Genomic DNA, 26569 nt, shown 5'->3' with positions numbered 1-26569 from the left:
ATCAATGGTAGCATAATAAAACATGACATGATCATAATTTCTTGATGCAAACATCCATAAAAAGGGTGCTCTACATTTGCTTCGAAAACAACAACTTGAGAAAAAGCTTCATCTGAATGCGATCCAGCAATGGGCATAGTGCTGTGGAATCACATGAACCAGAGTGAATTGTAGGTCCATGCCACATCCCGAGATAAGATGGATATGCATAATAAACTTGCTGGTTTGGTAGCATGTCATGATCAATTAGACACACAACATGGTTTCCGGACCATTATTGAGCGGGCTGAGATGGCCACAGACATCAGCTCTGCTCCCCCAGAATCTAGATTTGGTCATGATCCAAGAACAGCCGTTCGTTGATTGCGGACCCAATGAATGGTGTCGGCAACAGATTAGTAGCGTCATCCAATGAGAGATTTTTGTTGTATAGAGGTGTGCGAGGCCTATTTATGTGGTGGGTGGCGACTTGCTCACTATGAACGCTTGTGTTTCCTGTGCGAGAAGATCCATCTGCAACGAAGCCATGGCATTCCGAAGCAGCTCTCTCGTTGCTCTCATCTTCCTTGTAGCATTGGCTGTCAGTGCCGGCACTTGTTCTGCGGCGAGACCTGAACCGTACGGCGGGAAGAACCTGAACTTCATCCGCTCTTCCTGCGGCGCGACGCAGTACCCGAGCCTCTGCTTCAGCTCTCTGTCAGCGTACGCGAGCACGATCCAGAGGAGCCCGGTTCAGCTGGCTCAGGCGGCGCTCTCGGTGAGCCTGACCGGCGCGCGCACCACCGCCGCCACCATCACCAAGCTGCTCAAAGGCAGCGGGGCCGGGGTGGGGGCCAGGGAGGCGGAGGCCATGAACGACTGCTTGGAGAACATGGGCAACTCGGTGGAGGAGCTCCGGGACTCGCTCAAGGAGATGGGGCATCTCAAGGGCAAGGACCTGCGGCTCCGCGTCAACGACATGCAGACGTGGGTGAGCTCCGCGTTGACCGACGAGAACACTTGCATGGAAGGCCTTCCCACCACCGCCAGCATGAAGGTTGGTGTGCGAGGCACCATCAGAGGCGAGATCGTGAAGGCCGTGCAGCTGACGAGCAACGCCTTGTCATTGATCAACGGCCTCTCCGGCGTTTAGATTTCCTCTTCTCTACGTTCCAGCTTAAGAGTAATGGCTAGCCAAGTGTCGATGGTGATGTGCGTCATATCTAAGTTATATGGTCTTCTGGTGTGCATATACGTAGCATGGAGTGAAAGCAATTGCAGTCATCTGCATGACAACTTTGCATCATCAAGTCTCAGTAAAGGTTGATAGCCAATAAATCTTTCTTATGACAGCAGTCGTTCACTATCTGTGACGCTGAAGCGTTGACGGGAATTGACGTAAAGTAATTGGAGTCCAAAATTCGAAGTCCACAAACAAAGACCAATATAATAGAAATATTTATAATGATAATAATATAAAAGCACAGATACGAGATAGCTGGAATTCATCAGCAGCTTTAGACATGACCCAAAAAATATATTATTTGGTGACCCAATAATAAAAGATATTAACTTATTAGACGCTATCATAAAAATTTATATTTATATTTATATTTTACATTCGTTATTTATCTTTTGTAAAAGAAAAACAAACTCGAACGATTGAAACACCGCAAGTTAATGAAAGTTATTGGACCCAAACGGAGAGTAAAAGTTTTCGGAGTCGATCATACACTTGAAAATAGAAGTTTTCATGCGACATTATGTGTTTTTTTTGCCTTCCTCAAAGAAAAACGAAAGTTGTATTGAATCAAGTGAAGAAACAAAAGATCGGAGTGGATGAGGTCTCGATGGAGTTGCGTCCTCATGAAGATAAGGTATAGATCTAAGCAAACATGGCCCTCACACCGCATGTGATTTGCTTTGAATAAAGCTATTACTCGGGCCAAAAAGAATGATGCCATTTATGATGAAGTTGATATTGTTGCTTGTAAGTTAAGATGCTCACTATAGTTGGTGAGTCACATTCAAGCCATATGGTTACATGTGTTGTTCCATGTCCCATTTCGACGTGTTCCTATAAAATAGTCACAAGAATCCGTCCCCATAATGATATTGTGTTTTATCGTCGCCATGCTAAAACATTGCGGTGCTAAGTTTTTATTTCCGTAAAGAAACATTAAGATAGCGTAATGTCTTCTTCACTTCTCATAGGAGGACAATTAACCTTATGACTATATCTTTCTGCTACTTCTTTCTTGTAAGAAAACAAAATGATACAAAGAGATGTTTGAATGTTCGTTAGTTCGACACCCACTTAGTTGCCCTATTAATTTGATACATCGATCAAATGAGTCATATTATTGCAATAATGATACCAACCGTAACGTCAAATCTTTTCATGAAATAACTTTCTCGCTAAATGGAGATAGTTATGAGATCCATCTATAATTAGTATTATTATTTTGTATATTTTTTTGCTTCGGCATCAATGAGTCTTTGTCGAGCATATGCTTAACCTAAATTTATAAAATTTTTAGATTAATTATCGTATATGCTCAGTAACAAATTGAAATGAGCCAAAGTCGGTGCTTAATAATATTTTTATTAAGAAAGTAGTCGATGATATGAGAAAAAATAAAATTAAATATTTTATTTTTTATAAATATAAATATCCCGATATAATTTTTGAAAGTGTAAGGATGAATACAATACGTACTCAATAGTATTTTGAGAGTTAGTCGTATGAGAAGAAATTAAGTTAAATATTTTATTTTCTTAAATATAAAGATCAATGTAACTTTTAAAAATATAAGGATCTAAATATAAATATTAAAGATAACTTATTACTCAAGTAATATATAATTAGCCTAAAATTATCAACTTATTATCTCAAAACCTCTCTTATGATAGAATCAGATCTGAACCAATTGGGTTACCTCCGCGATATACATTTTAGAAAAAAAAGAGATAATCTTGCTCCAGACAAGAGACGACTCTAATAACGTAATCATAAAAGAATAATCTCTATTTATATATGCTAGAGATAAAAATTTTAAATATCAAAGAGTTAGTTAAAAGAGATTTTCTCATATAGTTATGAAAATCTTATCTTCAATCGTTTCTAAAATCAAAAATTATATTAAAAAAATAATTTAATATGACATGCGACGAAGAAGGTTGTGATCGCTCATTCAATGGCAATCCCCAATCTGGGCTTGGGTTGGGCCTCATTTTAGTCGGTGGTGTTGGTGTTTCCGGAGAACGGATTATCGTACACGTGGCTCCATCATTCGCGGCGGCTTCACTTCCCCCTGCTCCGGTTTCGCCTGCACGCGTCCGACGCCGAGCAATCCACCGCCCCGGAGCCGATGATGGGGAAGGGAAAAGGGGAAGAAACCCCATCCGCATCCCCATGCAAGAGGACATATCCGATGCATTATCCTCACCGTTTGATTTCCGCTGGTTTAATCAAAGAAAAAGGTGGAAATATTTTTCGTAATTGGTCATTTATTTTTGAGAAGCTCTCGGGATTCTCCCCATCCTCCGGCTGTCAAGGCACCTTTTGAAGTGGTAGATAAGCCGAGCAACGCGGCGCGGGTCCCACGCGACCCGCCGCTGTTCCCACGTGTCTTGCTGCATGGCGCCTGTGTCTGGGACACGGGCGCAGGCGGCGGCGGCGGCGGCGGCGGGCGGAAGGCGCCGCTCCGCCAACCCACTTATTAGTTCCCCGTTCCCCCGCTGCTCTCTCGCACTGTTCTATCTTTTTCCTCCCGTGATATGGCATACATGGTGCGGAGCTTCTCGCTGATCGGGCGGCTGCTCTTCTCGTCGACGCTGCTTTGGGCCTCGTTGTTTGCCACACCCGGGCCCAGGACGGTCACCGCCGGCCGTGCTGTGGGACAATGGGACCCCACGATTAGGTTGCCGACGGAGCGGGCCGGGCTCGATGGCCTCGGCGGTGGTGTTGACGAGAAGGAACAAGAGGACGAGGAAACGAGCGGGACGAGGTGGGCGCTGCTCGTCGCCGGTTCCTCTGGTTACGGCAACTACCGCCATCAGGTAGTCGAGCTCCGTGTCTTCGTCATGTGGAGTGTCTGTTCCATACACTGAGGTTATTTATGTGTGTGTAATATGGCAACAGGCAGATGTGTGCCACGCTTACCAGCTGCTGAGGAGAGGAGGGCTGAAGGAGGAGAACATAGTGGTGATGATGTACGACGACATCGCCAACAGCCCGCTCAATCCCAGGCCTGGGGTCATCATCAACCATCCCCAGGGCCATGACGTCTACGCGGGCGTCCCCAAGGTACACCCCCCTGCTCCTCCCATGGCGTAGTACATGTCAATCTTGCTCTGAGATGAAATCGTGATGAATACGAACACCTTCAACCGAGATGTCTTCATTTGAGCTCCAAGAAAGACGATAAGCCTTGGTGTTGGAGATCCAATTCCAGCAAATACTAATATCCAACGCTTACAGGATTACACAGGGAAACAAGTGACTTCTAAGAACCTGTATGCAGTGCTCTTGGGGATTAAGAGTGCAGTCACAGGTGGAAGTGGAAAGGTTATCGATAGCAAACCCAATGATCGAATATTCATATACTATTCAGACCATGGAGGCCCTGGTGTTCTCGGTAAATCGACCTCTTTCTTCTTTCCTCCATGTAACAATGGCAGTACAGGTTTATTATCGACTTGGTGCATTGACATAGTTAATTCTTGGTTAGGCATGCCAAACATGCCGTATCTTTACGCTGTTGATTTTATCGAGGTGTTGAAGAAGAAACATGCAATGAATAGCTACAAGGAGATGGTAAGCAGAGTAAAACATTAGTTGTATAGCTCTTTACAAAGAGCAATATGTGAATGATTTGGTGAACAGGTTATCTATGTGGAAGCATGCGAGAGTGGCAGTATATTTGAAGGTCTAATGCCAAAGGATCTCAATATCTATGTAACAACAGCATCAAATGCAGAGGAGAGCAGTTGGGGTACGTACTGCCCGGGAATGGATCCTCCTCCACCTCCTGAGTATATTACCTGCCTTGGAGACTTATATAGTGTGGCATGGATGGAAGACAGGTAATGTTTTATTCATGGAAGGCTTGTTTACTTTTCTGTATTTGTTTCTTGAGGCTGTCCATAAATCCACAAATAGCTAGCAAATTCATGGAAGACTTGTTTACTTTCTGTATATTCATGGAAGACAGCTAGTGCTTTGTGATATTTGTTTGGAATGTATTGGCACTGCTAATGATCTCCAAAACATGGCCATGCTTATGCATCTTTCACTTTCGTTTCTTATATACTACCAGACCATCTTGAGACCTCTGATTGGAACAATGAGTTATCACTGATTCAAGGTCAAAGAAGATGATCACTAGTCTATGTAGGTGCTCATGTAGTAGAGAAAAGAAGAAGAAGAAGAGAGGAACATTTTCCATCTCCCTCCTTGGATGAGGAGGAGAGGGAAAAGATGATCACTTCAAAACTTTTCTCTGTTACAAATTTCTCCACCTCAATTTTGTAGAGAATTTTGAAACAGGAATCAGCTCTGTCTCTCCGTTTCTCTGAAATTTGTCAACGAATAAGATAACTAAATTATCCTTTGCTTCTTTCTCTTCTCGAATCCTTTCCACTCGATAGAGTGAAAGATTCTAACTCAACATCCTCTTTTGCGTCTTGCAGTGAAACTCACAATCTGAAGGAGGAGACTGTAAGCAAGCAATATGAAGCGGTAAGTTCGTCGCAGAGCTAATAGGAACACAATGCCCCAATGGTAAGCTCTCTGTTACCAACCATTGACACTCATCAGTGTTCTTCTACAGGTGAAGGTGAGAACATCAAATTACAACACATACAGTGTAGGCTCCCATGTGATGGAGTATGGAGACAAGAACATCAAACCTGAGAAGCTCTATCTTTACCAAGGCTTCGATCCCGCTAACGCTAATATAACCGAGAATGGACTTTCACAAAGGATGCAGATGGGAACCATCAATCAGAGGGATGCTGATCTTCTCTTCTTGTGGAAGAGAGTAAGAATCTAAACCTCCAATTTGATGAATTGGGATTGTCTTATCGTTGTTACTTGTTTCCAGTATGAACGGTTGGCTGAAAGCTCAGAAGACAAGAGGAGAACCGTCATGGAGATTACAGAAACGATGATGCACAGAACGCACCTTGACCGTAGTATCGACTTGATCGGGAAGTTAATTTTTGGGTCAAACAGTGGCCCTGCCATCCTCAGGGCTGTGAGACCATATGGCCAAGCTTTGGTTGACGATTGGGATTGTTTGAAGTCAATGGTAAGTCTCACTCTCTTCTTTTGAGAAGTTGCTATGATCTGAGCCATCAACCAAATGAAAAGACTATGGATTTCATCATCTAAATGACAGTAGTACGTTTGCAGGTTCGATCATTCGAGTCTCACTGTGGATCGCTCACACAGTATGGCATGAAACACATGCGGGCGTTCGCCAACATATGCAACAGAGGTATCTCCAGGGACGCGATCAAGGAAGCCAGTGCCAGCGCCTGTGGGAACTATAATTCGGCAATGTGGAGGTCATCGATGCGTGGTTACAGCGCCTGAATGACGAGTTGTAGTTCGAGCTCTAAGTTAGCCGAAGGCACCCGAGAAACTTGCCTAGCTGTATGTAATATGAACAATAAAGATGCACATCATGTCCTATAAATTTCCTGGAAATGGAGAAATTATATGTAGCGTTGATGCGTTCTGGTTGAAGATCAATTCCATGTTCTCAGTTAACAGCAGAATACAAATGAACGACTCCTCTTTTGTTGATTTGCTGGAAAGATCAAGTCTTTTGTTTACATCAGTTGGAAGCGCGTTCTCTCCGTCTCTTTCGGGTGGCTGTCTGTAGAACACACCCCCACTTGTGTCCCGCCGAGAAAGGTCAGATGGTGGCTAGCCTGCGTGTAGGAAGAAGTAATTTATTAGGGAGGAGAACCTAATAGGGAGTGAGAGCAGGGAGAGGGGGAGTGGGGATAAGGAGAACTTGCATGTTTTCCTGAGAAAAGAAATGAAAACTACAATGAGAGCCAATCCTGCCAAGATGCCGACAATGATAGCCACAGTCCTTCCGATGTCATCATCCGAGTAATCTATCCACTCACAAGCAGTGGCAATTTATATAAGCAAGCACTAAAGATTCTACTGGCATTTGAAACAATGAGGCTCTGTGTTATTGGTGCACTTCGAGTCCTTTTTCTGAATGAGAACAGAGTAGAGAGGTACGTAAAGTAGTGGAAGTTTGACTGCAGACCTGCGGAGGACCGGAAGTACTGGCCGGAAGCCCAGTATCTGGCGTAGCACTGAGCCAAGTAGACGTCGGCCGCGAGCGCCGACCCGCACGCATTCTTCAGCTGCCCCACTGCCTGCGCCAGGCACGCAGAGCAGTCGGCGGCGCCCAGATCGCCCAGGCACTGCGCGTAACCCTGCACCGTGCCGGAGCTGCTCGTCCGGTAGCTCACCCCGTTCTGGAGGTCGGCCAGCACGTCATCCCGCCGCCGGAAGAACTCCGCGTCGTCGCTCCTGCTCGTGCTGCACTTGCGGTATGCCATGGTGGTATCCGACTTCCCCAAGAAGTCCTCGTTGCTGTACCGCACGAAGCACCCTTCCAGCTGCAGCGAGGCCGCGAGGGAGTCGGCGCAGACCAGGTTGAGCTGGCTGACCGCGCTCTGCACGCAGTTGGAGCAGTCATCGGAGCTCAGGTCGTTACGGCACTGGTAGAGGCCGTAGGCGGCCGCGCCGCTGGAGTCGTCGCCTGACTTGTAGCTGTTGTAGGAGGCCTGCGCGGCGCCGGACACGATGGAGGTGAGGAGCGGGGTGAGGTTGTTCTGGAAGGGGCCGTTGGGGTCATATTTGGACGGAGAGCAGCCTGAGTAGATAAAGGAGGCAGCTTTGGCTGATTGCTTGGTGCTGTGAGGGAAGAGGAGGGTCAAGAAGAAGAAGAGGCAGCTAATGTGGAGCTTGTTAAGGAACATCCTGTTCTCCCAGCTCGTATGGCAAGAGGCGAGAAATTATTGTGACAATGTTTCGCCGGCGTTTCATATGGTGGGAATGGAATTTTTCTTTAGTGCTTTTTTCTTATAGTCTGTGGGCCATTGTTCGAGAGAGAGAGAGAGAGAGATGCTTGCGCCTTGTTTTAGGAGTAATTATTGCACTGAGAACTTTTGGAGTGTCAATGTCTCCCTCAGGGGTTGTGATCTCCTGGCGAAGGACATGACCACACAAGTGCTCAACATCTTTAGCAAAGTAAAGGGAGCTCATTTCCTGAGTACGCCATGGAACCTCTTGACCAGGTCCTCTCAGTGCAGGTGCTGGTCGACAGTCCAAACCCCTACTCGAAAGAAAGATAAATAGCAGAATGATGGAATCTTGTATTGCAGGGTAAATGCATCGCAGGTGAAGAAGAACAGGAATCCAAGATAAAAAAGAGTGGATCTTTTCACCGACAATTGTGACTTCACCCCTTGGTCAAAACTTTTCTTTCTTTACTAGTTATTTGCTGGGAAAAAGGATTAAGGCTCTGAAGAGACAATTTGTTAGCCCTGAAACGGACAATCCTTGTCAGAGATCTATGGGGAGTTTACCTTTTCGGGCACTCACTAATTCTGGTCCCTCCCCATCTGGTGAGTCCTGTATACCCGATGGGGATCAGTGGCTGCTCTCTCACCAGCTCAGCAGCTGCTGCCGCTGCCGACGGATCCCTCTCAGCTGATAGGAATTCCGAGATAGATAGATAGATAGATAGATAAATAGATAGAGAGAGTGGGAGAGATTAGAGTGATTAAGAATAGTTGGTGGCCATATACACAGATAGAAAACGGAAGTTAAAAGAGGGACGTGATAATTGAGATGGTGACTCACCAGTCATGAGCACAGTGCTAAGAGCCATCAATTACCCCATAATGCGTGGATAGAAAGATAAAGTTGTCATCATGGCATACTAGAACGATGTAGCACCTCAATCATTGTAGGAGCCGTGGATTTGGTGGGAATTTTTCTCATCAACCAAGGTTGTCATTGGTAAGACTGTGTTCAATTATCCTGGCACGGTAGAACAACGAGTACCACAGTTGGAGTATTTGCTTAAGGAGACCTGCTGCAGCCAGAAGAGAACTCTGTCCCTGCCATTCGAACAATTGATCAAACACTGCTTCTGCTACTGCGGAGATGTTTCGTGTCTTGGTTCTTGAAAAAAGAGAAGTGGACCATAATGTTTATGGTTGGTTCTCTCTTCTTTTGAGCTAGTCAAAAGACACGAATCCTGGTATGGATTGAGCTGTCTCTTCTGCTCTTCTTAGGCTTCTCTATCAGTCCGGTGGAAATGAAGACTTTCTTCTTCTTGTGGGTATCTGAAGTTTAGGAGAATCTGATACACATGTCTTGGTCATGTGGACCAGTAAATTTGTGACTCTTAAAAAGGAAAAGAGGACTGATACGGATCATCACCTTAAACTTGTGAATCTTTTCTTGAGGGATACATAATATGGCATATATACACACATGAAAGTTAATTGACCTTTCTTGCTTGACTAATAAAAAGATCATCACAACTAAAGGATAAAACTAATGCTCGCATGATCATTGTCATCGTTCTTGATCTTTATTTTCTTTAATCCAAGCTGTTTGGCATCAAACCCCTGCCAAAGTTAACTTTAAGCTTGTATACTTTTGCATAAATCCCCTTAGCACAGTTATAATGATAATACTATTAAGAATATTTTTAAGTATTTAAATTTCATAATTTTTTGCTAACCTACTTTAGAAAAGCTATGGTTTTGTAGAGAGTGGCACACTAGAAAGCATCTAATAATTGCTTGTAAGGAATTCACTTACAGCATGAGTATACACCTTTGTACAAGTCTAATTGACTTGTCATATGATTATGTACATCCAACAGGTAATATTGCAACTCCTACTCAATACACTTTTACTGATCAGCTATGGAAAGCTCAGAATTTTAGTCACATCATTACTGTGCAAGAGCTTTATTCTATTGTAAAGCATAGAGCATAAATTAGCTCAGTCACCATGAGCTTTATTCTATTGGCAACACAACTTCCAAAGTGGCAAGGAGAAACAGATTTTGCTTCATACAAGAACAAACTGCAAAGTTAATTATAATGGATCTATACAAAACATTTACAGAAAATTTTTGACAAATCATACATTGAAATCTTACAGACACACACACACAAACAAAGGAGCTACAAAAAGGAAGCCATTAACTCTAGAACATAATAAAATAACAAATAACAACAGCCAACTCAAAAATCTCGCTGCCCGCTACCTGAACTGGTCTTACCTGTCTAAGTAGGCAGTACAGTATAAGTCTCATTCATGATGTTTCCAACTTCTTCCACTTCACCAGTAACTTGAGAAACTTTTTCACCTGAGAACGCTGAGCACATTCATCAAATATGTATAGCAAGACAAGTTGAACAACTGAACTTACCTCAGTAGGGTCTCTCAGAGAGAAGACGGCATTGGTCTGTTTCGGCACAGATGTCACTAGAATTCCATATCCACATTTACCTTCCCTCAGGATCTAGCATGATCAACAAAGATCGTGGAGAATAAATGGAAACGCATTAGAAATGTATTACGGAAATGTGATACGGGATACCTTAAATGCATCCTCATCAGTACGATCATCACCAACGTATATCGGAAGAACATCGTCAGATGTTCTCCGACCAAGGTATTCAAGCAGGAATTCAACAGCCTTTCCTTTGTTCCAATCAATGATGGGACGAACTTCTAAAACCTGCACTGATGTAAAGTAAAAAAGAAGAACCCTTTCAACTAGTAGTCAGCAGTTTTGTTGATACCCTGCGCCCATGGGTGACTTGCAAATGAGGGTAGTCCTTCAGGACGTGATGCACACAATGCACAACCTTGGGCCAATCCTGGTATACACAAGTCACAAAGAAAAGGAATTCTGGATTATAGTTTATGTATCCAAACGAGCATGAGATGTGATGCCTCAATCTGCACTTACCTTCTCGTCTACAAGGCGATAATGTACAGAAACACAGAATTTGTTGCTCTCGACAATGACACCTTCAATATCTTTAGTGACCTCTTTAAGGAAGCTTTGAACCTGTTTTTAATACAAAAAGCATTCAGAAACTATATGATTTCTTTAGACAGCGTGATAGGGAATTCATTGCGGTGACCGTCGAGCACCTGTACCTCATTGATCATCAGTAAGAACTCTTTAGCAGGCTGGAAGAGTATTACTTCGTTTCCCTAATTAAGAATGAAACGATCAGTAAGCCTCTAGTGCTATTGCTGAAAAAAGAAAGCTTACTTGCAACGCGATTATGTGATCCAAAATTGTATTAAGTTCACTAGCAATGATTCATTCTGATTCTGTTGTAGATCATGATGTAGTAAGAGGAGGATAGTATTGTTGGAAACATGAGGACAATAATCTATAATTCATAGCCGATAAAAGCAAAACATGGACATATATATCCCTTTCACCTGTTCCTCAATAGAAATAGTGCATCCTGGGAGGTCACTGATGGATTCATTTTTTATCACAGGGCCCATTATGTCCATTCCATGACTACCAGCATAATATAGTTCACCTAGCTTAACAAACTTGTAAACCTGAGAAAGAGAGTCAAAGCATAAAGAGTGTTAAGATTCGGTTCAAATATTTAAATAAGGCAGCATGAACAGCACTACCTTATGGCAAGACCTTCCACTAACAATTGCAGTCGAGAAGTATTTAGCAACATTCTTCACAGCAGTACGCATCTGGAACAGAGTAGATGATCATAAAAAATATATCACAAGAAAACTATTATAGTAGAAGTAAAAGTTGTAGTCCCCTATATGTTAATATTATAGATAAAACATTTACCGCATTGGACATAAAAGCATGTTCTGGGTTATCCACTATATGTGAAAGAGTTCCGTCATAGTCCAAAAACAACACAATCTTCTTATATTTTGCATGATTAGTAATTTGTTTGAAAGAAGATAAAGCCGATGGACACTTCATCTGCAGAAATGGAGGAGCTCAGCAATCAAAAACTTTTCGCGATGGCTACTGGAGACTCTTTAGGACTTCCAAACTAAATCAACTTATAAAGCAGCAGAAAATTTTACTTACCATCCAGGCATCATATGCAGCATCATTTTTACCAATTGCAAGGTCAGAGATGAAGTCCTTGTTTAGTTTAATGTGAGGAGGAGATGACGATTTCATCGCATCCAGGCAAGCACCATCATGGGATTCATTGAGCATACCAGATGAAGCTTTTCTTCTCTGAAATGTTGGGTACAAAGTAGAAGAAGGATATGCTGATGCTGTAGGAGAAATTGGTGACACAATGGGCGGCAAACATAGTCTTGAATTGCATGCATGTGTACGATCCGTAAGAATGGTTGAACTATGAGTAGCCTTCAAATCCATTTGATCCAGATCAATACCTTGGTTTTCAGTAGGAAATATCTATAGCTTCCCCCCCCTTCTTTTATCAAGAGAATCACCTCTTTGGCCTCTCCTTGTCTCTAATATTGAGCTTGCAGTCTATGTAGATCCCCCCCCCCCCACGAGAACTGGTGACCAAGCAGTTTCCATATAATTGAAAAGTGAAGATATGCAATAAATTAGAGAAAGAAAGTTCGAATTAACACATACTTTCTCATTGCCAGATTGATAAAAGCATTAATCATCTGCTCAATCATTTTCATTTTACTAGAAGTACAGTTCAGATAATTGCCAGTTAAATCACTTCAACGAGATTGACCTATGAGATGAATTGGATGGAAAGAAGAAAAAGTTCAGACGAAGATATAAATTGTTGGATCATCAACATAGACAGTTTAACAAAGAAGAAGCATTCTGATCCAAACATCAGGGACACAATTAAACCATCTCGTATCTTGCAGTGTCAGGGATGTGATGCACGCCAAGGAGCCTTGCGACGCTAGCTTCATCCCCTCTCGCCACCCTACCACGTCTACGTAAGTCTGCCGTGCATCAATTCGTAGTTCATTGCATTTGTTTTGTTATAAATGATCAAGTCATTTTGTTTGCTTCTCTTGGAATTGGATCGTGATTTGACTTACAGAATAATTAAATAGGACAAATCGATCCAAACTTTTTAACTTTGCTAAAAGCTGAAAAGCACCAATAAACTATTGAACATCATGAATCGGAATGGAAAAATACGCTTGAGCTGTCTAAGACATAAAAATAACAGTGCCACAAATTGATATGCGGAATGCAGGATAGCAAAATTCCGCAAGCAGCAGTAGAATCCGAATCAGTACTTGTATATAATATAAACAACATGAAAATTCAAACAAAAAGAAAGATTATATGCTCAGCCTCGAGGCTCTTTCATTGGCAATCGAGGGTAATCAATGGTCCAACCTACGAAGGAGAGACGGTGGGCTCCCCTCGTTTAATTAAGGTTTAGTTGGTTCCGCAGTAATGACAACTGGAAATGGTGGGCCGCCGAAGAGCCGATCCAATAAGGAATCGTCACGTAATTGCCCGGAAACTTCAGGTAGGATGAACAAAACGCCTTATCTCGATCAAACAAGTCCGCAGCATAGAGAAAACAAGTAGGAATCGGAAGAATAGAAGCGACTCAACTAAAAGAAAAGAACACCGACCAAAGTGCTCAACTAAAGGAAGAGAACACAGACCAAAGTTTGAATTCAGAGAGAGAAGCAAAGGGAAATAATGAAGTGCGTACCTGTGCCCCAACGAAGTGCTGCGAGGGCGACCCGATCTTCGCAATGCGGCGGGGCAGTAACCACAGATCAAAATGAACCGCAAGGAAGACGCGGCCGGCGCGGGTCGTTTGGGCGGCGGGCAGGGGGCATTGGTCGGGGGGCGAGGAGAAGGGTTTTGGTGTGGGTCGGGGTTTGGACTTGACCCAGAATCCAAACTACCAGCCCACGTCGTTATATAGTTTGTTTGAAGGTCCCGTCTCTCCTGTACTTGAGTGTCTTCGTCCAAGACCCAAATCATTACTCTTCGACTTAACCGTTCCACGTGGAACGCGATCTGCGCCGGTCATGGGTGTATTGTACACTCCGCAGCTCAGTAACCGTCACCTCCATTCACCTCCTCCGTCTGAAACGCGGCGCTCTTCGCCGGGTCCCGCCAAGCTCCTGTCACGTAAGACGACGTGCCTTGACAACTGCCACTTGCGGCGGCCCCTCGCTGTCGTCAGTTTCTGGGTGAACCCGCCGCGAGACGAGCCGGGTGATGGAGATATACTGCCTCGAGATGCGTGTCCTGCAGGGTAGGCAAGGATCAACCATCAACGAGCCACGTGGGATCAAAGTCGGAGAGGTTATAAACTTATTTATCATTTCTAAACATGATTATCCACAAAGTAGTCACAATTATTAATAATTATTTTTGAATTAAAATATAAATTATTAAATATCTGAAACATATTTATTTATTTATTTATTTTTTCTTCTCACCCATTGCACTAGAGTTTATCTGGATAATCTGGATGGAAATAAATAAATATATTTAAGGGATTAATAATTAGATTATCATTCATATATTATTCGACTTTGAAGTTGATCATTTAACAAACACCGAAAAGATAAACTCGATCTGATTCGAAGCACGATGATGGATAATGTGTATCTTGAGAAGTCAAAAATAATCGAAGAGAAATTTATCATTGGGATCTCGATATTATTCGATTTCTTAACATGTCACATGAGAACATGAAGAAAATTAAGATCGGGGGTAGCTCGACTCGATCCATCGGATCAAAATAGTTACTTAGAGACCAAGTAGTGACAAGATCAAAATAATAGATTATTTTAGTATGGAATTCGGATGTTGTACTTATTCTCATCCATATCTAACTAGTATAGGTTAATCCAAACTCGTATACGTATCCAAGTCAAAAATTAGAATCCCCAAATCAAAATCAGTGCTGTTATTTTGTGCTAAAATGTCTATATCTCGACATAGAATCTAAGTTTATGATATCCGACACCTTTTGACTATAGCCGTCAAATATGATGATGGATGATAGGACGAGATGCCTCATATCAAGTGTCTTTTACTTGATGCTATCTTACTTGGAGGACAGGTGTCTTAATCATTAGTGAAGATTAAAGGAGAGAGATAGATGAGATCGAGATTTATGACCATTCGTATCAAGGTGTTGGAATTCAGTATTTACTATATATATTTATAAAACCTAATAAATCAAGTGAGTGCACGATCTTTATACATATAACTTGTGATTTTCTATATCAGGATAATAGCGATGAATAATATATATATATATATATATATATATAATATCATTCCTTTTTTATGGATTACTAAATTCACCACTTCGTGAGGATGACCATATATAACATAGTTCTATTACCTACTCTCTCTCTCTCTCTCTCTCTCTATAGCAACATGACCCAGTTGATAGGCATAGGACCAGTACTCCGAAACCAATGCTGCACAAAGCTTCTGCCGCTGCATGTCCCCTTAATTCTACAGCCCTGCCTTCTCTTTTTCTACCTCTCTCCTCATGCGACCTTCCCCTGCAAAGAAACAAGAGCAGCCACGTCTCCGGTCACGGACTCCATCACTATTACGTACTTACATGCAGGACGAGCAACCACATTAGAACTATATGCTTTCCCAGAGCAGATATAGATTCTGGAGATCGCGATGTGTGGCTGAGAACTCTATTTCGCAGTCCTCATGAGCGATGGGTCACGGGCTGCATCCGGGAGTGGGACCCAACCGCGGAAGCGCTCACGGGCTGGAGTTCGTCCAGTGGGCCCGGGCTCAGTATCTCCACCCACCTTACTTTGTTTGGTGGTCCCTTTCTCCTTCCCAACCCTAAAAATCTGCCACCGGTGAGCCCACCAGAATCATAGGACGAGTAGCTGATGTTTATTTCTGATAATAGAAGAAGAGAAAGAGAGAAATGAAAAGACAATGAGATAACTCATTCGCAGATATATACTCACACCAACTTGTTGTCGATCCATTTCTTATTATTCAATTATAATATTAACCTTTGATTAGGGAAATAATAACATAGAGGCATTGATCCGTTGGCTCACCCAACAACCTGTTATCACCTGGACGATGACGTGGGCAGAAAAACCCACACGCCTCTCTTTACTTGTGGCGAGCGGCAAGGAGGCAACCTTCTGCCCTTAGCCAACTCTAGTTTCGAGAAAGCTCCCACTAATTAGTCGCATGGAGCATTAATCCTTAACGGTGAAGCTCATTTCCTCCTTTCGGGAAAATCCACACAGGCCAACCATAGGGAGCATTAATCTCTAAAAGCTCATTTCCGGTCACTTGGCGTAGGTGACCATTGCACCATATCCTGAACAAGCTCTAGCCCTAACAAACAGTGTTTTTTCAATCGTCATACGTTGACAACGCATCACATGAGAATACCAACCGTTCGCCTACGTAAATAAGCACCCGAAGGACATGTGGGCCCGTCCTCACTAGCCACCAACCTCTCTCAATTAGCTATTCAAATATACAAGTCAACTATTAGAGCGAGATCAAAGAGGAAGAACCCTACTGTACTCACTCCCTGTAAACACTGACTTTACCATCTGAGTGATCGAGTCGAAAACTCCCTGATGCTGATTGTTTGTACAAGGATCTCGACGAAGCCAAGGCACATCTCGACTCGTCTCCAGAACCATGAGAAAGCCCAAATCACCTCAGTTCGACATAGAACTTATCTGGAGCGAATAAGCAACACCTCTAGACAAGTAATCAAGTTACGCCAACTCCCCGGTCAAAATCATCCAGTTGATAACAACCTCTTTTTATAGATAAAAAGTAAAAAAAATAATTATATTAAGTCAAATATCTTAATATTTTTTATCTTTCTTGCCAACGATATTCTTCTGGATCGACTTTTATTTTTCTTTCATTTCTCTCTCTCTCTCTCTCTCTCTCTCTGTGCGCGCGCGTGTGCGTGTGCGCTCTTGTTTCAGATACTTACATTACACATTTGGTTGATCAACTAATGTTTTTTTGCCTTTTGCATTTGCTGAAGAAAGCTAACGCATATGACATGAATTATTTCACGTCCGTACAGAATACAAGTATTCCGGACTCAACTTTTCTTAATGCAGCACATGTAACGTGCAAAATATAGATAATGTATCATAAGTTGGAAGACAATTGAACTTATTGCAAGATGCAACAAATTTAATGATTTCATAAGACAACATACGGCCCAACCATTCCACTGATCAGACAAGTACACAACAGGAGTTCAAGTTAAGGATACATGATTTGCTACTATCTAAACGAGGGTGCTTCACAAGCAAAGACAACAGCACTACCACATGCATCAACACGACCGATCACATAAGAATGCTTTCCAACAGGAACATAGATGGAGGAGACTACGTGACCCAAGGGATCATGGAGTCATGGCAGAGACCTCTACGGGCACTGGAAGCCCTTGGGGACGTTCTTCCCGCAGTAGTTGACGAGCAGGCTGAGGTCGATGGGGAGGTTGATGTTGATGCCCAGGATGTTGGCCTTGATGGCGGTGCAAAGGCACACGGCGACCTCGAGGTCGACCAGCCCTTCGATGAGGCTGCAGCAGGGCTCCTTGGGCGGCTGTGCCACCGTCGCGTTGATCAGGCCGTTGAGAACATTGGTGCATGCGGCGAGCTTGAGCGTGTCTCGCGGGCACTTGGCTTCCCCTCCGGGGCTCGGTGGGATGGGGCTCGGTGTGGGGGTCGGCCTGGAGCACGGGCTTGGCTTCGGCGTGTACGGGGTGCCGCCGCCACCACCACCGCCACCGCCGCCGCCGCCACCGCCACCACCGCGGCCACCGCCACAGGCAGCGATGAGGTTGAAGAAGAGGAGATTGAGGGTGAGGAAGAGAGCAAGGGAAGCCGAGAACTTGGAGGCCATGGTGGAATGGCTGAGCTGCCACTCCGAAGCAGAAGTGCTAGTGATGGACTGTGGAAGCTGGAGGAGTCGGGTAGGGCAATATATAACGAGAGGGGTACATCAGTTTCACAGAATTGTAATTGGAGGAAGGGTACTGATGGCCACCGGTTTCGAGGGAAGAAACGAAGGTAGAATAATCGTATGGCCATGTGGATGTAAATGGTGAATGGTGGTTTTAGCTGGCAAGACGAAGGAAGGACAAGTTGACGGTTTGGTGTGTTGTGGATGGATGGGCAAAAAGCTTACAGGGCTTTCTTTGCCCCTCTTGTCTTCACCTGGTCAGCATTCACAGAGAAATGGCAAGATTCCATGGCAGCACGAAGTGCATGTTACCATGCAGAGCACAATGGGAGTTCCATTGGCCCGAGTCTTGACCTTGTGTATCATGAAAGCCATGGCTCAAGCCAGTAAGACGTGTGTTGTTGCGTTGATGCGTAGGGTTGTGAGTGCAGATGCATGTAATATCAAATGTCAAGGAACAGTCATGTAATGCACAGTAAAAGACTACAAGAGATGACTACATTCTTCGCATTTCTTGGGAACCTGAGCTATGGTCGCTCTTACACCCGTCAAGTAATGCTGTGGAAGAAATGATAGCTGACTGTCAGTGCCAACCTGATTTCATTTCGGAACATATAATACTAAAGATAGAGCATCTCTATTTCTTGGTGACAAGACTTGCACACTGATATATGTCGGAATAACTTGACATTTAATAGGACGGATTCATACGTGTGATTTAGGATGATCTTAGATTTGATGGGTCCATAATTATGTTTTTTTGTCAGGGGCTACAGTCTATCTAGATATGATTAGAACTCATCACCCTCCAATATCTACTTCAAGAATCTAACTTAGTATGAGAGAACTCAGTATACATTTGAACTTTGGATGCTCTTCCAAATGAATCCTAAAATTAAGGCCCTAAAATCTGCAAAGTTACTATGACTATTTATCATCGGTTCATTATCATAAACGCTAGAAAGATTTGACTGGTTCAGGAATCTATTTGACACAAAAATAGTTCGAGAGCTTATTTGTTTGAATTTTTCGGATATCTCTCTTCTTTAGTATCTTCTTCGTGAAATTATTAGGTGATTGAACCTTACGAAAAAAAGTCATCGGAAGTCAACATCATCTTGTTTGATATATACTTTTGTCAGTTCGGGATTAGCTTCACCAACCCTAAATACTGCATGCACGAAGGTTCTTGCTAGCCATCATAGCATAAGCCGTAAGATTGCGAAGCAACTGGTCCACACGAGCTAGCTTACAACATATATAGCCAAGGGTGGTAACTCATGACAACATGATCGCATAATTAGCCATCTAATCCATCGGTGCTTCGTATGTTCTTATCTTTATAATCCTTCATGTACACCAACTATGTTTACATTCATCCAACGAAAACTCTGATTAATCACCTTCTACGGTGTACAGAAATCAAACTCGTGTGGGTAAATATTATAATCACCGACTTATGCCGCGGTGAATGGGAACACGCATGACCTGACAAAAGTACAGGCAAACGTCGATTGACGTGTTGTTCGGATGTGTCACGGGGTTCACAGTGTCCAGTGCAGTGACAACATAAATTGGATCTCCCGGCGGGCAGTATATTGATACAAAACATTGTCGTCATCTTCGTCCCATTCCCAACTTTCCCATTATTTCGCCTGCCTTTAATAATTCTTAGTTTCTACGTTCTTATTCATTTGTTTCTTCTAGTCGCATTGAGTGCAGCCTGGCTTTGTCCATGTTCATCGTGATACTCCTCTGGAACTCGGGGACCAAAGTCATGCATGCATCTTAGTGGCGTTTATTAGTTGTTCATGTGTATCTGTGGAAGCATGAATGATTTTTTAGGTTAGAAATAATAAGTGATGAAGGTGAGATTTGAGCTCAACATCTAGTGTTGATAGTTTCTTGGAGTTGATTTGTTATTATTTAGACCGATCGATTCTAAGTTATCATGATAATAATGCTCGTGATTGGGTTTGGGATGTGACGTTCGAGTCTTAGAAGGAGAAGTTGAACGGGGATGATAAAATCTTAGTGAGTGTGATATATTAACATTTAAGTTAGAATGTAGTCGGTGTTGGTCTGGTTAGATGCTTATGATTTTGTTGATCTAGTCGTATTTTGTGTTTGATGTTAAAGATGTTCCAACCATATCTCATTGCCTGCCTCCCAAAACTTATATAAACATTTTCTTATAAAACAAATAAAGAAAAAAAAAGGAGGGTTGAGAGTTAGATTGATAATTCTTTTTATGTTTGAACCCGATGGTATCATATAGGTTGATAAGTTCGAATTAAAAAAAAATACTCATGGTAAAATAGGCATAATCATTTTCCTTATTATTTCGTCAGAAGAGAAGGATGGTATTGCCCATGGAGGAATAAAAAAATATAGATTTCTTATCCAAATAAAAGGAAAAGGAGAATTTTTTTTTCTTCTATTTGAGAATGTGAATTTCTTATACAGTATCCTAAACAAATAAAAAAATTAAAGTAAAAAAAAATTCCTAACAAATTATGTCATATCTAGAGATGCTCCATCATAAACATCATTTATAATGATAGAGTGAACATATAGTAGAAAATTTATAATTATCATTCATATCAAAAGTCAAAATTACCCAATCGTGCATAGCCGAAAGTAGCTTTGTTGGAGCATATTGACACATCTCAACCTACCGCATGAGTCATGGTGCGAAAATAACGATGTCGTTACAAGGGATCTAAAGAGAATATTTATTGATATCCGACTAGTATTGTATATTCTTCCCATATCATCAAAATAAAAATAAAAAATAAAAATAATTTATCTCTTTAATTTGTTCATTGCATCAAGTTTTGCCTTTAATTAAAGTATGCACATATTAGTCTCATTTCGAAGAAATATGAAAAAAAAAAAAAACATGTAATTGTGCTTATTAGTCGAGATGATGAAGAGACCAACTCGTTTTATGTAGATGAACGATCAACTAATTTGCAAGCATTTAAATGTCTATAAGTAGGTCACTTGAACCATGCATGTACGGGAACAAGTTTCTACGTGTTGAAGTAAGTGGATCTATGAAATTGAAATCTCGCATTTAATGAACAATTTAAGGGAAATGAGATGATTGATTTTTTCAGTAAAATCTAAAAAAAAAGGCAAAAGAGAGAGAGAGAGAGAGAGAGAGAGAGAGAGAGAGAGAGAGAGAGAGAGAGGTCGACAAGGTTGTGCGGTGGTGGGTTGGATTGAGGTAGCGACGGGAACAAATGAGGAAAGAGGGGAGAAGAAGATGGAAAGGAGGGAAACATCACACGTGGTGGACACAATAGAAAGCAAGATAGGATGGGGTGTGCGACAGCTTTGAGATGCCGGTAAGCTTAGATTTTCTTTTTTTTTCGGGTGCCGAGCCATGCAACTCGCTTATTAGGTTTTTGATATATTTTTAATCAGGTTTAAGATGAGTTTTCGAATTTCATTCAACTATAAATAAGTTTGATTTTGATGTCTGTATAAAATATCGATTCGAAACAATCAAAGTTTTTAAGAAAGTATTCAATCCTATCGAATCAAAAGACATATATCATGATCATGTTCGATAAATATTTGTTTAATATTTAAGTTACTTTTGATTATTCGAGGTTGGTCAGAGTGTCAAATCTTTTACGATCAATTATAAAATCAAAATGTAAGAAGAATGTATTCCGATCGGAGAGTCTTTTATGGTAAAATCTTATAATTGTTCTGCTTAAAGTTATGCATTAATATCAGGGATAATTATGTATTTTTCCTAGTCATAGTAGAATTATGCTACACTAACTTCAAAAAAATACATAAAGGTCATAGGTGTGGTTGTAATAATTGAGACCGACAATTATACGATGCCAAGTGTTAATCATGTAGTATCAAGGTATCAACCATGTGGTGCTCGATCTCGATGGTACAATATTAGGGTATTGATCACATGTTGTCAAGATATCTATCGCATAGCAAATAGGTGTTAATTATATCATCATCCTCAACGATTTTCAATTCATTATTAGTGAATTAATTTTTTTAAAATATCTGGATTGTTTCTTGAAGAAATTATTTATGTCAATCCGAATAGTTGTTTGATTTGTGTGGTTCATTGATCCGACCACTAGCTTCATTGTTGGTGGAATGAGATCGGTCATTTTACCACTTCGATTTGGTTTGTGCAACACATTTGGTTGATTGTATTTTATGTACTCTTCCGTAACCTTCAATCGATGCTACTTGAATGTTTCATTTATTATTACATGTAATTTTTAATTTAGTATAATCCACTAGAGTTAATTTATTATTATATGTAATTTTAAATTTTGTTTGATAACTAATCAAATTAGTAATTAGAATATGCCAAGAGTTTAATTGATAAAGACCTTGATAGTCTATCGTAAGATTCTAGGATTAAAAAATGATAATTAAAAGATTATTCTTTTAGTTCATCTCTTTGTGCCATTTTTTTATACAAATTATATGAGTAAATTGGGCTTCAAACAATTGCTTCAACGAATGACGCTAAACATTTGTAATTTATATTTTTGCCCTCCTCTCCGAATTAATATTAGGTGAGATTCGAATTATGAAATGAATCTAATGTAAGGTATATTTTTGCCATCCTCACCAAAATAATATTAGGTGAGATTTGAATTATGAGATGAATCTAAGTGGATCTCATGACGAAGTATTTGACTAGTTAAAAGACCAACGTACTAACACCTATATAATATGATAATACATTACATTCATCAAATCAATACATTAGTTTGAAACCTCAATGATCATCGAGATCACAATTCAATGGCAATATGGACGATTACTCGATGCGAATAGAATGAGCTATATGGCTGGCCGAAATGACAACCGCTGACACCAAAATTAGCATGAACTATTTTAGTGCTCAATAACCCCATTGCTCGAGGATTCAGACATGCTTTTATCGAGTACGCCATGGCTCTAAGAACTTCTTGAACTATCCGAATCTCTACTAACTTAAATATCAAATCAAAGGGTTTTTTTATCAAGCACACCCATGAAGAAGTTTTTTGCATGATCATTTGCTGAATCTATCGTCTTCCTTGCACCTCTACTTGTGATCAGTGTGAAAGTTGACCTCGATTGGATCCAAATCCCCTCTACATATTTTTCGAATCTCCTGCATGTATCAGATAATTAAAATTTGACTTATCACGAGTATAAATTTATTTTATAGGCTTTAAAATTATTATAAAATATAATGACGTTAGTGATAATTAAAAAAGTAAAACATGTAAGCCTATGTTGTCTGTATGTACTATTATGATCGAGTCGGTACTAAGAGGAGGGGGTGAATTAGTGCATACGTAAAAACGTTTGAAAATCTTCGTTTCAATAAAAATCAATATAGGAAAAGAGTTTAACTGAAAAACGTATGGAAGTGTAGTGAATAAGTAAATAAATAAGTTTGCAATGAAAGTAAAGAGCTTAAAGTAAGTGTAAACCGAGTTTTATAGTGATTCGATCATCGTGACTTACATCCACTCCCGATTCCTCTTCCGTCGAGACTACCGGCATCCACTAATGATCTTCTTTTAATGGGAAAATCAAATATCCATACAACTTGATTCTTCTTTTGACAAGTTCATGAGAAAATCTTTACACCCCCACTACCTCCTTTCTTAAATCTCACTAACACTTAGAGCTTGAGATGAGTTCTCACAAGATTACAACAGCATTTATCTTTCTTTTTGCTCTCAGTTCTTGTGTAATCTGAGCAGGGATGAGAGAGATATTAATAGACCTCAAATAGATTGAAACTTAGAATCTAAAAATATCTTATCCTCAGTTTTTGGGTACTGACGATACCATCGCCTGTGTTGGGCGGTACCACCGCCGGTAGTACTAACATTATGGGGTACTACCGCCTGACATAATCTTTGATATTGTGTCTCGGAGACTGAGCCACTTGTGATGCTATCACCTAGATCAATGGTACCATCGCCCGACCTAACTTTTGGGTTATTAAATGAGCATTTCTCTTGGCCCAAAACAACCTCACTTTGGGCCTAGTTGGTCCTTAATTGAGTTGACTTAATTACATTCTAAAATAACCTAATTATGACATAAATTCACTCGATCTAGACAAATTATTACAAAGCATAAATAATTTATGGTTCAGCATGTCATTGGTTCTTCCGACGCTTCGTCCGATCCTTCGGTGAATCGTCCTCTCATTCGTTGTATTGCCCAATTGGCATATTGACACCCGCAACTTCCGATCTCCCTGGTGCAATGTCCGATCTTCTTGGATCGATGCCCGAATTAACTAACTGAAGTCTTTTGCCGACACGTCGATCGATCCTCCGATCTGATGTCCAATCTACTAACATGTTCAACTCCAGCCTAATATCCGATTCCTTCTTCTTTAATCAATTTGCCTCTCCTGATCGAAGCTAGTCCTGCGTCACTTAAAACACAGATTAGATCATAACATTATCAATTGATTTTATCATCAAAATCTGAGATTCAACATGCACTTATAATAATTTAAAATTATAATAATTTAAAAAGTAAACAATGCAATAGTTTCAACATGAATTCATTATTATTTTTACTTATTTACATATATAAATAATTATATTTTTTATCTCACTAAATATATCCCTCCCATTACAAGTCAGGTGAAGTTAGAATGGGGACGATCAAATCATTCTGCAATCTTCATCGGTGAACGTTAGAGTTAGAAGCAATATTGCTCTCAGCAAGTCGAGATCTCCACTTCGGCACCTTAGCAGCATCATGGCTCTTAGGTTCCGATTTGAGCTTGGCAAGACGATGTGTCCCAAATACCTATGTTAATCTTGACTAAGAATAACCAATATTTGATTTCTAATATGGTGCAGAGCCAACTTAAAAGATTAAAATTTTGGATTAAATTGATATCGAATTTGATGTATGTTAATCAGGTATAATTTAGAAGGATCAATATTCAATTTCTAAAAACCATTCCAAATGATCGTAAAAGAAGAACACTAAGAACAACTACGAAATCGGAAAGTCATCATGGGGAACAAGCCCGAATCCATATACAAGACATACTAAATCGAATTTGAAAAGAGAACATACAAGACAAGATTCATCGGAGATGAATCCTTAGAATGATCCCATAATGAATCAACAAGACAAAGGAGTAATGTCTTTTTGATTCAAAGACAAACTATCATGTTCGTGATATGATCATGTTATACACGAATAAACCACAAGTGAAGCATTAGACCCGCAAATCTTTTTGGTTTTCGAGGGAGGGGTGGGTGGTCTCCCAATCTTCATGTTTTGGTCCTCTCTTATGTGAATGATCTCATTCGCTTTAGTTTCCCTCAATTAAGTTTGCTTTTCCTGGGAAAAGACATGCTTGTATTTTGTGTATATAACCAAACTATAAACATATTTTTTGGGGATGATCTCATATTTTTATTATAAGTTTGATTGTCTAATTCCACATTGTATCATGACAATGGTAGTGTCTTTAAGTGTAATCCTATTAGTTGTCATGATGTGTGTTTGATTTCTAACACCAAACCTACATACAATAGTGTGATATCTCCAACGTGTCCTACTTATAGTCGCCACGTTCGAAGAGCTAAGAGTTAACCATAATTTTGTGTAACTTTGTGAAATAAATGAATTTGAAGCTTGAAGGATATCACTTTCTAAAAAACCATTCCAAATGATCGTAAAAGAATAACACTAAGAATAATTCCAAATGATTTTTGTGTAACTTTGTGAAATAAATGAATTTGAAGCTTGAAGGGTATCAGAAAATTGATTTCGTTTGTTAACCCGTTGATCATGTTCATTAATTTTTTTGCATATTATATTTTCGAGCAAATTCTCAAAAAAAGATCCTTTATTTTTATTTTTTCATGATTAGCACCTCTTTTCTATTTATTTTTTTTTAAGAGAAAATTACCTAGTCTCGTCACCCATCATCGTCGCTTGTCACCTTAGCCTTCACGGTGGTCATGGCCGCTGCTACAGTTGAGATAGGTGATCTCTCAGGAGGATGATTGACGATGGCTTGAGCCTATGGAAGGCTATTTGAACCAACCTGGAAGTCGTCATCATTATTATCATCCTCGACCTCCACTCCTCTCTACTTACTCTCACCCATTTGGGGTTCCCTTCTTCCTTAATGATAACAACAAACAAGGGTATCGGTGGAGGTAATGAACCCTCTTTATCTATAACTATCATCTTAATGAGGAGTAGATAATGTTAAAATCTAACTGGAGGAAGAATGCATACAGGGAGAGGAGACATAGGAAAAGTAGCAGTGGGGTAATGGGGCGAATGTTAGAAGTAATTTTATCCTTTAAGAAATAATGAGCGTTTTATAAAACTAAAAATAAAAAATAATAATCGAAAAAATAAAAAATAAAGATTTTTTTAAATTTATCCTATATGTCGAGATGACGTACCCTTTTATAATAATTTAGAAATAGCTCTTAACACCAACATAAAAAAAAAAAAAAACCTTTGATCTATAAGTTTTTATGTGCTTACTTGTCACAAATAGTAGTTCAATGTTTCTC

General features: G+C 40.7%; 5 protein-coding genes across 9 annotated transcripts; 2 read left to right on the top strand and 3 right to left on the bottom strand.

Annotated features, from left to right (window-relative positions):
* The first annotated feature begins 470 nt into the window (after nt 1–470).
* LOC135610984 (21 kDa protein-like) lies at nt 471–1331 on the top strand. Its single transcript, XM_065106157.1, has one exon. The coding sequence runs from the start codon at nt 479–481 to the stop codon at nt 1130–1132; it is 654 nt and encodes a 217-aa protein (XP_064962229.1). The 5' UTR covers nt 471–478; the 3' UTR covers nt 1133–1331.
* Nucleotides 1332–3360: 2029 nt separating this feature from the next.
* Nucleotides 3361–6733, top strand: LOC103982804 (asparaginyl endopeptidase Rep2-like). Its single transcript, XM_009399839.3, has 9 exons — nt 3361–4041; nt 4124–4288; nt 4463–4619; nt 4713–4798; nt 4868–5067; nt 5674–5722; nt 5814–6023; nt 6087–6293; nt 6398–6733. Exons 1-9 carry the CDS (start codon nt 3760–3762, stop codon nt 6578–6580), a joined length of 1539 nt encoding a protein of 512 aa, XP_009398114.3. The 5' UTR covers nt 3361–3759; the 3' UTR covers nt 6581–6733.
* On the bottom strand, nt 6651–8041 carry LOC135610983 (plasmodesmata-located protein 8-like). Of its 4 annotated transcripts, XM_065106155.1 has the most exons (3): nt 7275–8040; nt 7012–7113; nt 6651–6921 (listed from the first exon to the last, which is right to left on the bottom strand). In XM_065106155.1, the coding sequence occupies exons 1-3, from the start codon at nt 7993–7995 to the stop codon at nt 6917–6919; spliced, it is 828 nt and encodes a 275-aa protein (XP_064962227.1). In that variant the 5' UTR covers nt 7996–8040; the 3' UTR covers nt 6651–6916. The 4 variants fall into 4 exon arrangements, 3 of the variants coding, with proteins under 3 accessions (XP_064962227.1, XP_064962226.1, XP_064962228.1); XR_010486401.1 differs by having other exon boundaries at nt 7012–8041; XM_065106154.1 differs by having other exon boundaries at nt 6651–7113; nt 7275–8041.
* A 2079-nt stretch (nt 8042–10120) lies between these two features.
* LOC135609227 (probable trehalose-phosphate phosphatase F) lies at nt 10121–12576 on the bottom strand. Of its 2 annotated transcripts, XM_065102332.1 has the most exons (10): nt 12144–12576; nt 11892–12032; nt 11714–11785; nt 11507–11635; nt 11213–11269; nt 11019–11120; nt 10849–10926; nt 10644–10784; nt 10473–10565; nt 10121–10409 (listed from the first exon to the last, which is right to left on the bottom strand). In XM_065102332.1, the coding sequence occupies exons 1-10, from the start codon at nt 12444–12446 to the stop codon at nt 10356–10358; spliced, it is 1170 nt and encodes a 389-aa protein (XP_064958404.1). In that variant the 5' UTR covers nt 12447–12576; the 3' UTR covers nt 10121–10355. The 2 variants fall into 2 exon arrangements, with proteins under 2 accessions (XP_064958404.1, XP_064958403.1); XM_065102331.1 differs by having other exon boundaries at nt 10230–10565.
* A 4630-nt stretch (nt 12577–17206) lies between these two features.
* LOC135610982 (14 kDa proline-rich protein DC2.15-like) lies at nt 17207–18085 on the bottom strand. The gene has a single exon (XM_065106153.1). The coding sequence runs from the start codon at nt 17934–17936 to the stop codon at nt 17457–17459; it is 480 nt and encodes a 159-aa protein (XP_064962225.1). The 5' UTR covers nt 17937–18085; the 3' UTR covers nt 17207–17456.
* Between the last annotated feature and the right edge of the window lie 8484 nt (nt 18086–26569).

This window comes from Musa acuminata, chromosome BXJ2-4, assembly GCF_036884655.1.
Source record: "Musa acuminata AAA Group cultivar baxijiao chromosome BXJ2-4, Cavendish_Baxijiao_AAA, whole genome shotgun sequence".
Taxonomy (NCBI): Eukaryota; Viridiplantae; Streptophyta; class Magnoliopsida; order Zingiberales; family Musaceae; genus Musa; species Musa acuminata.
The sequence above is the reverse complement of the archived record's forward strand: the minus strand, read 5'-3'. Positions and strand labels throughout refer to the sequence as shown.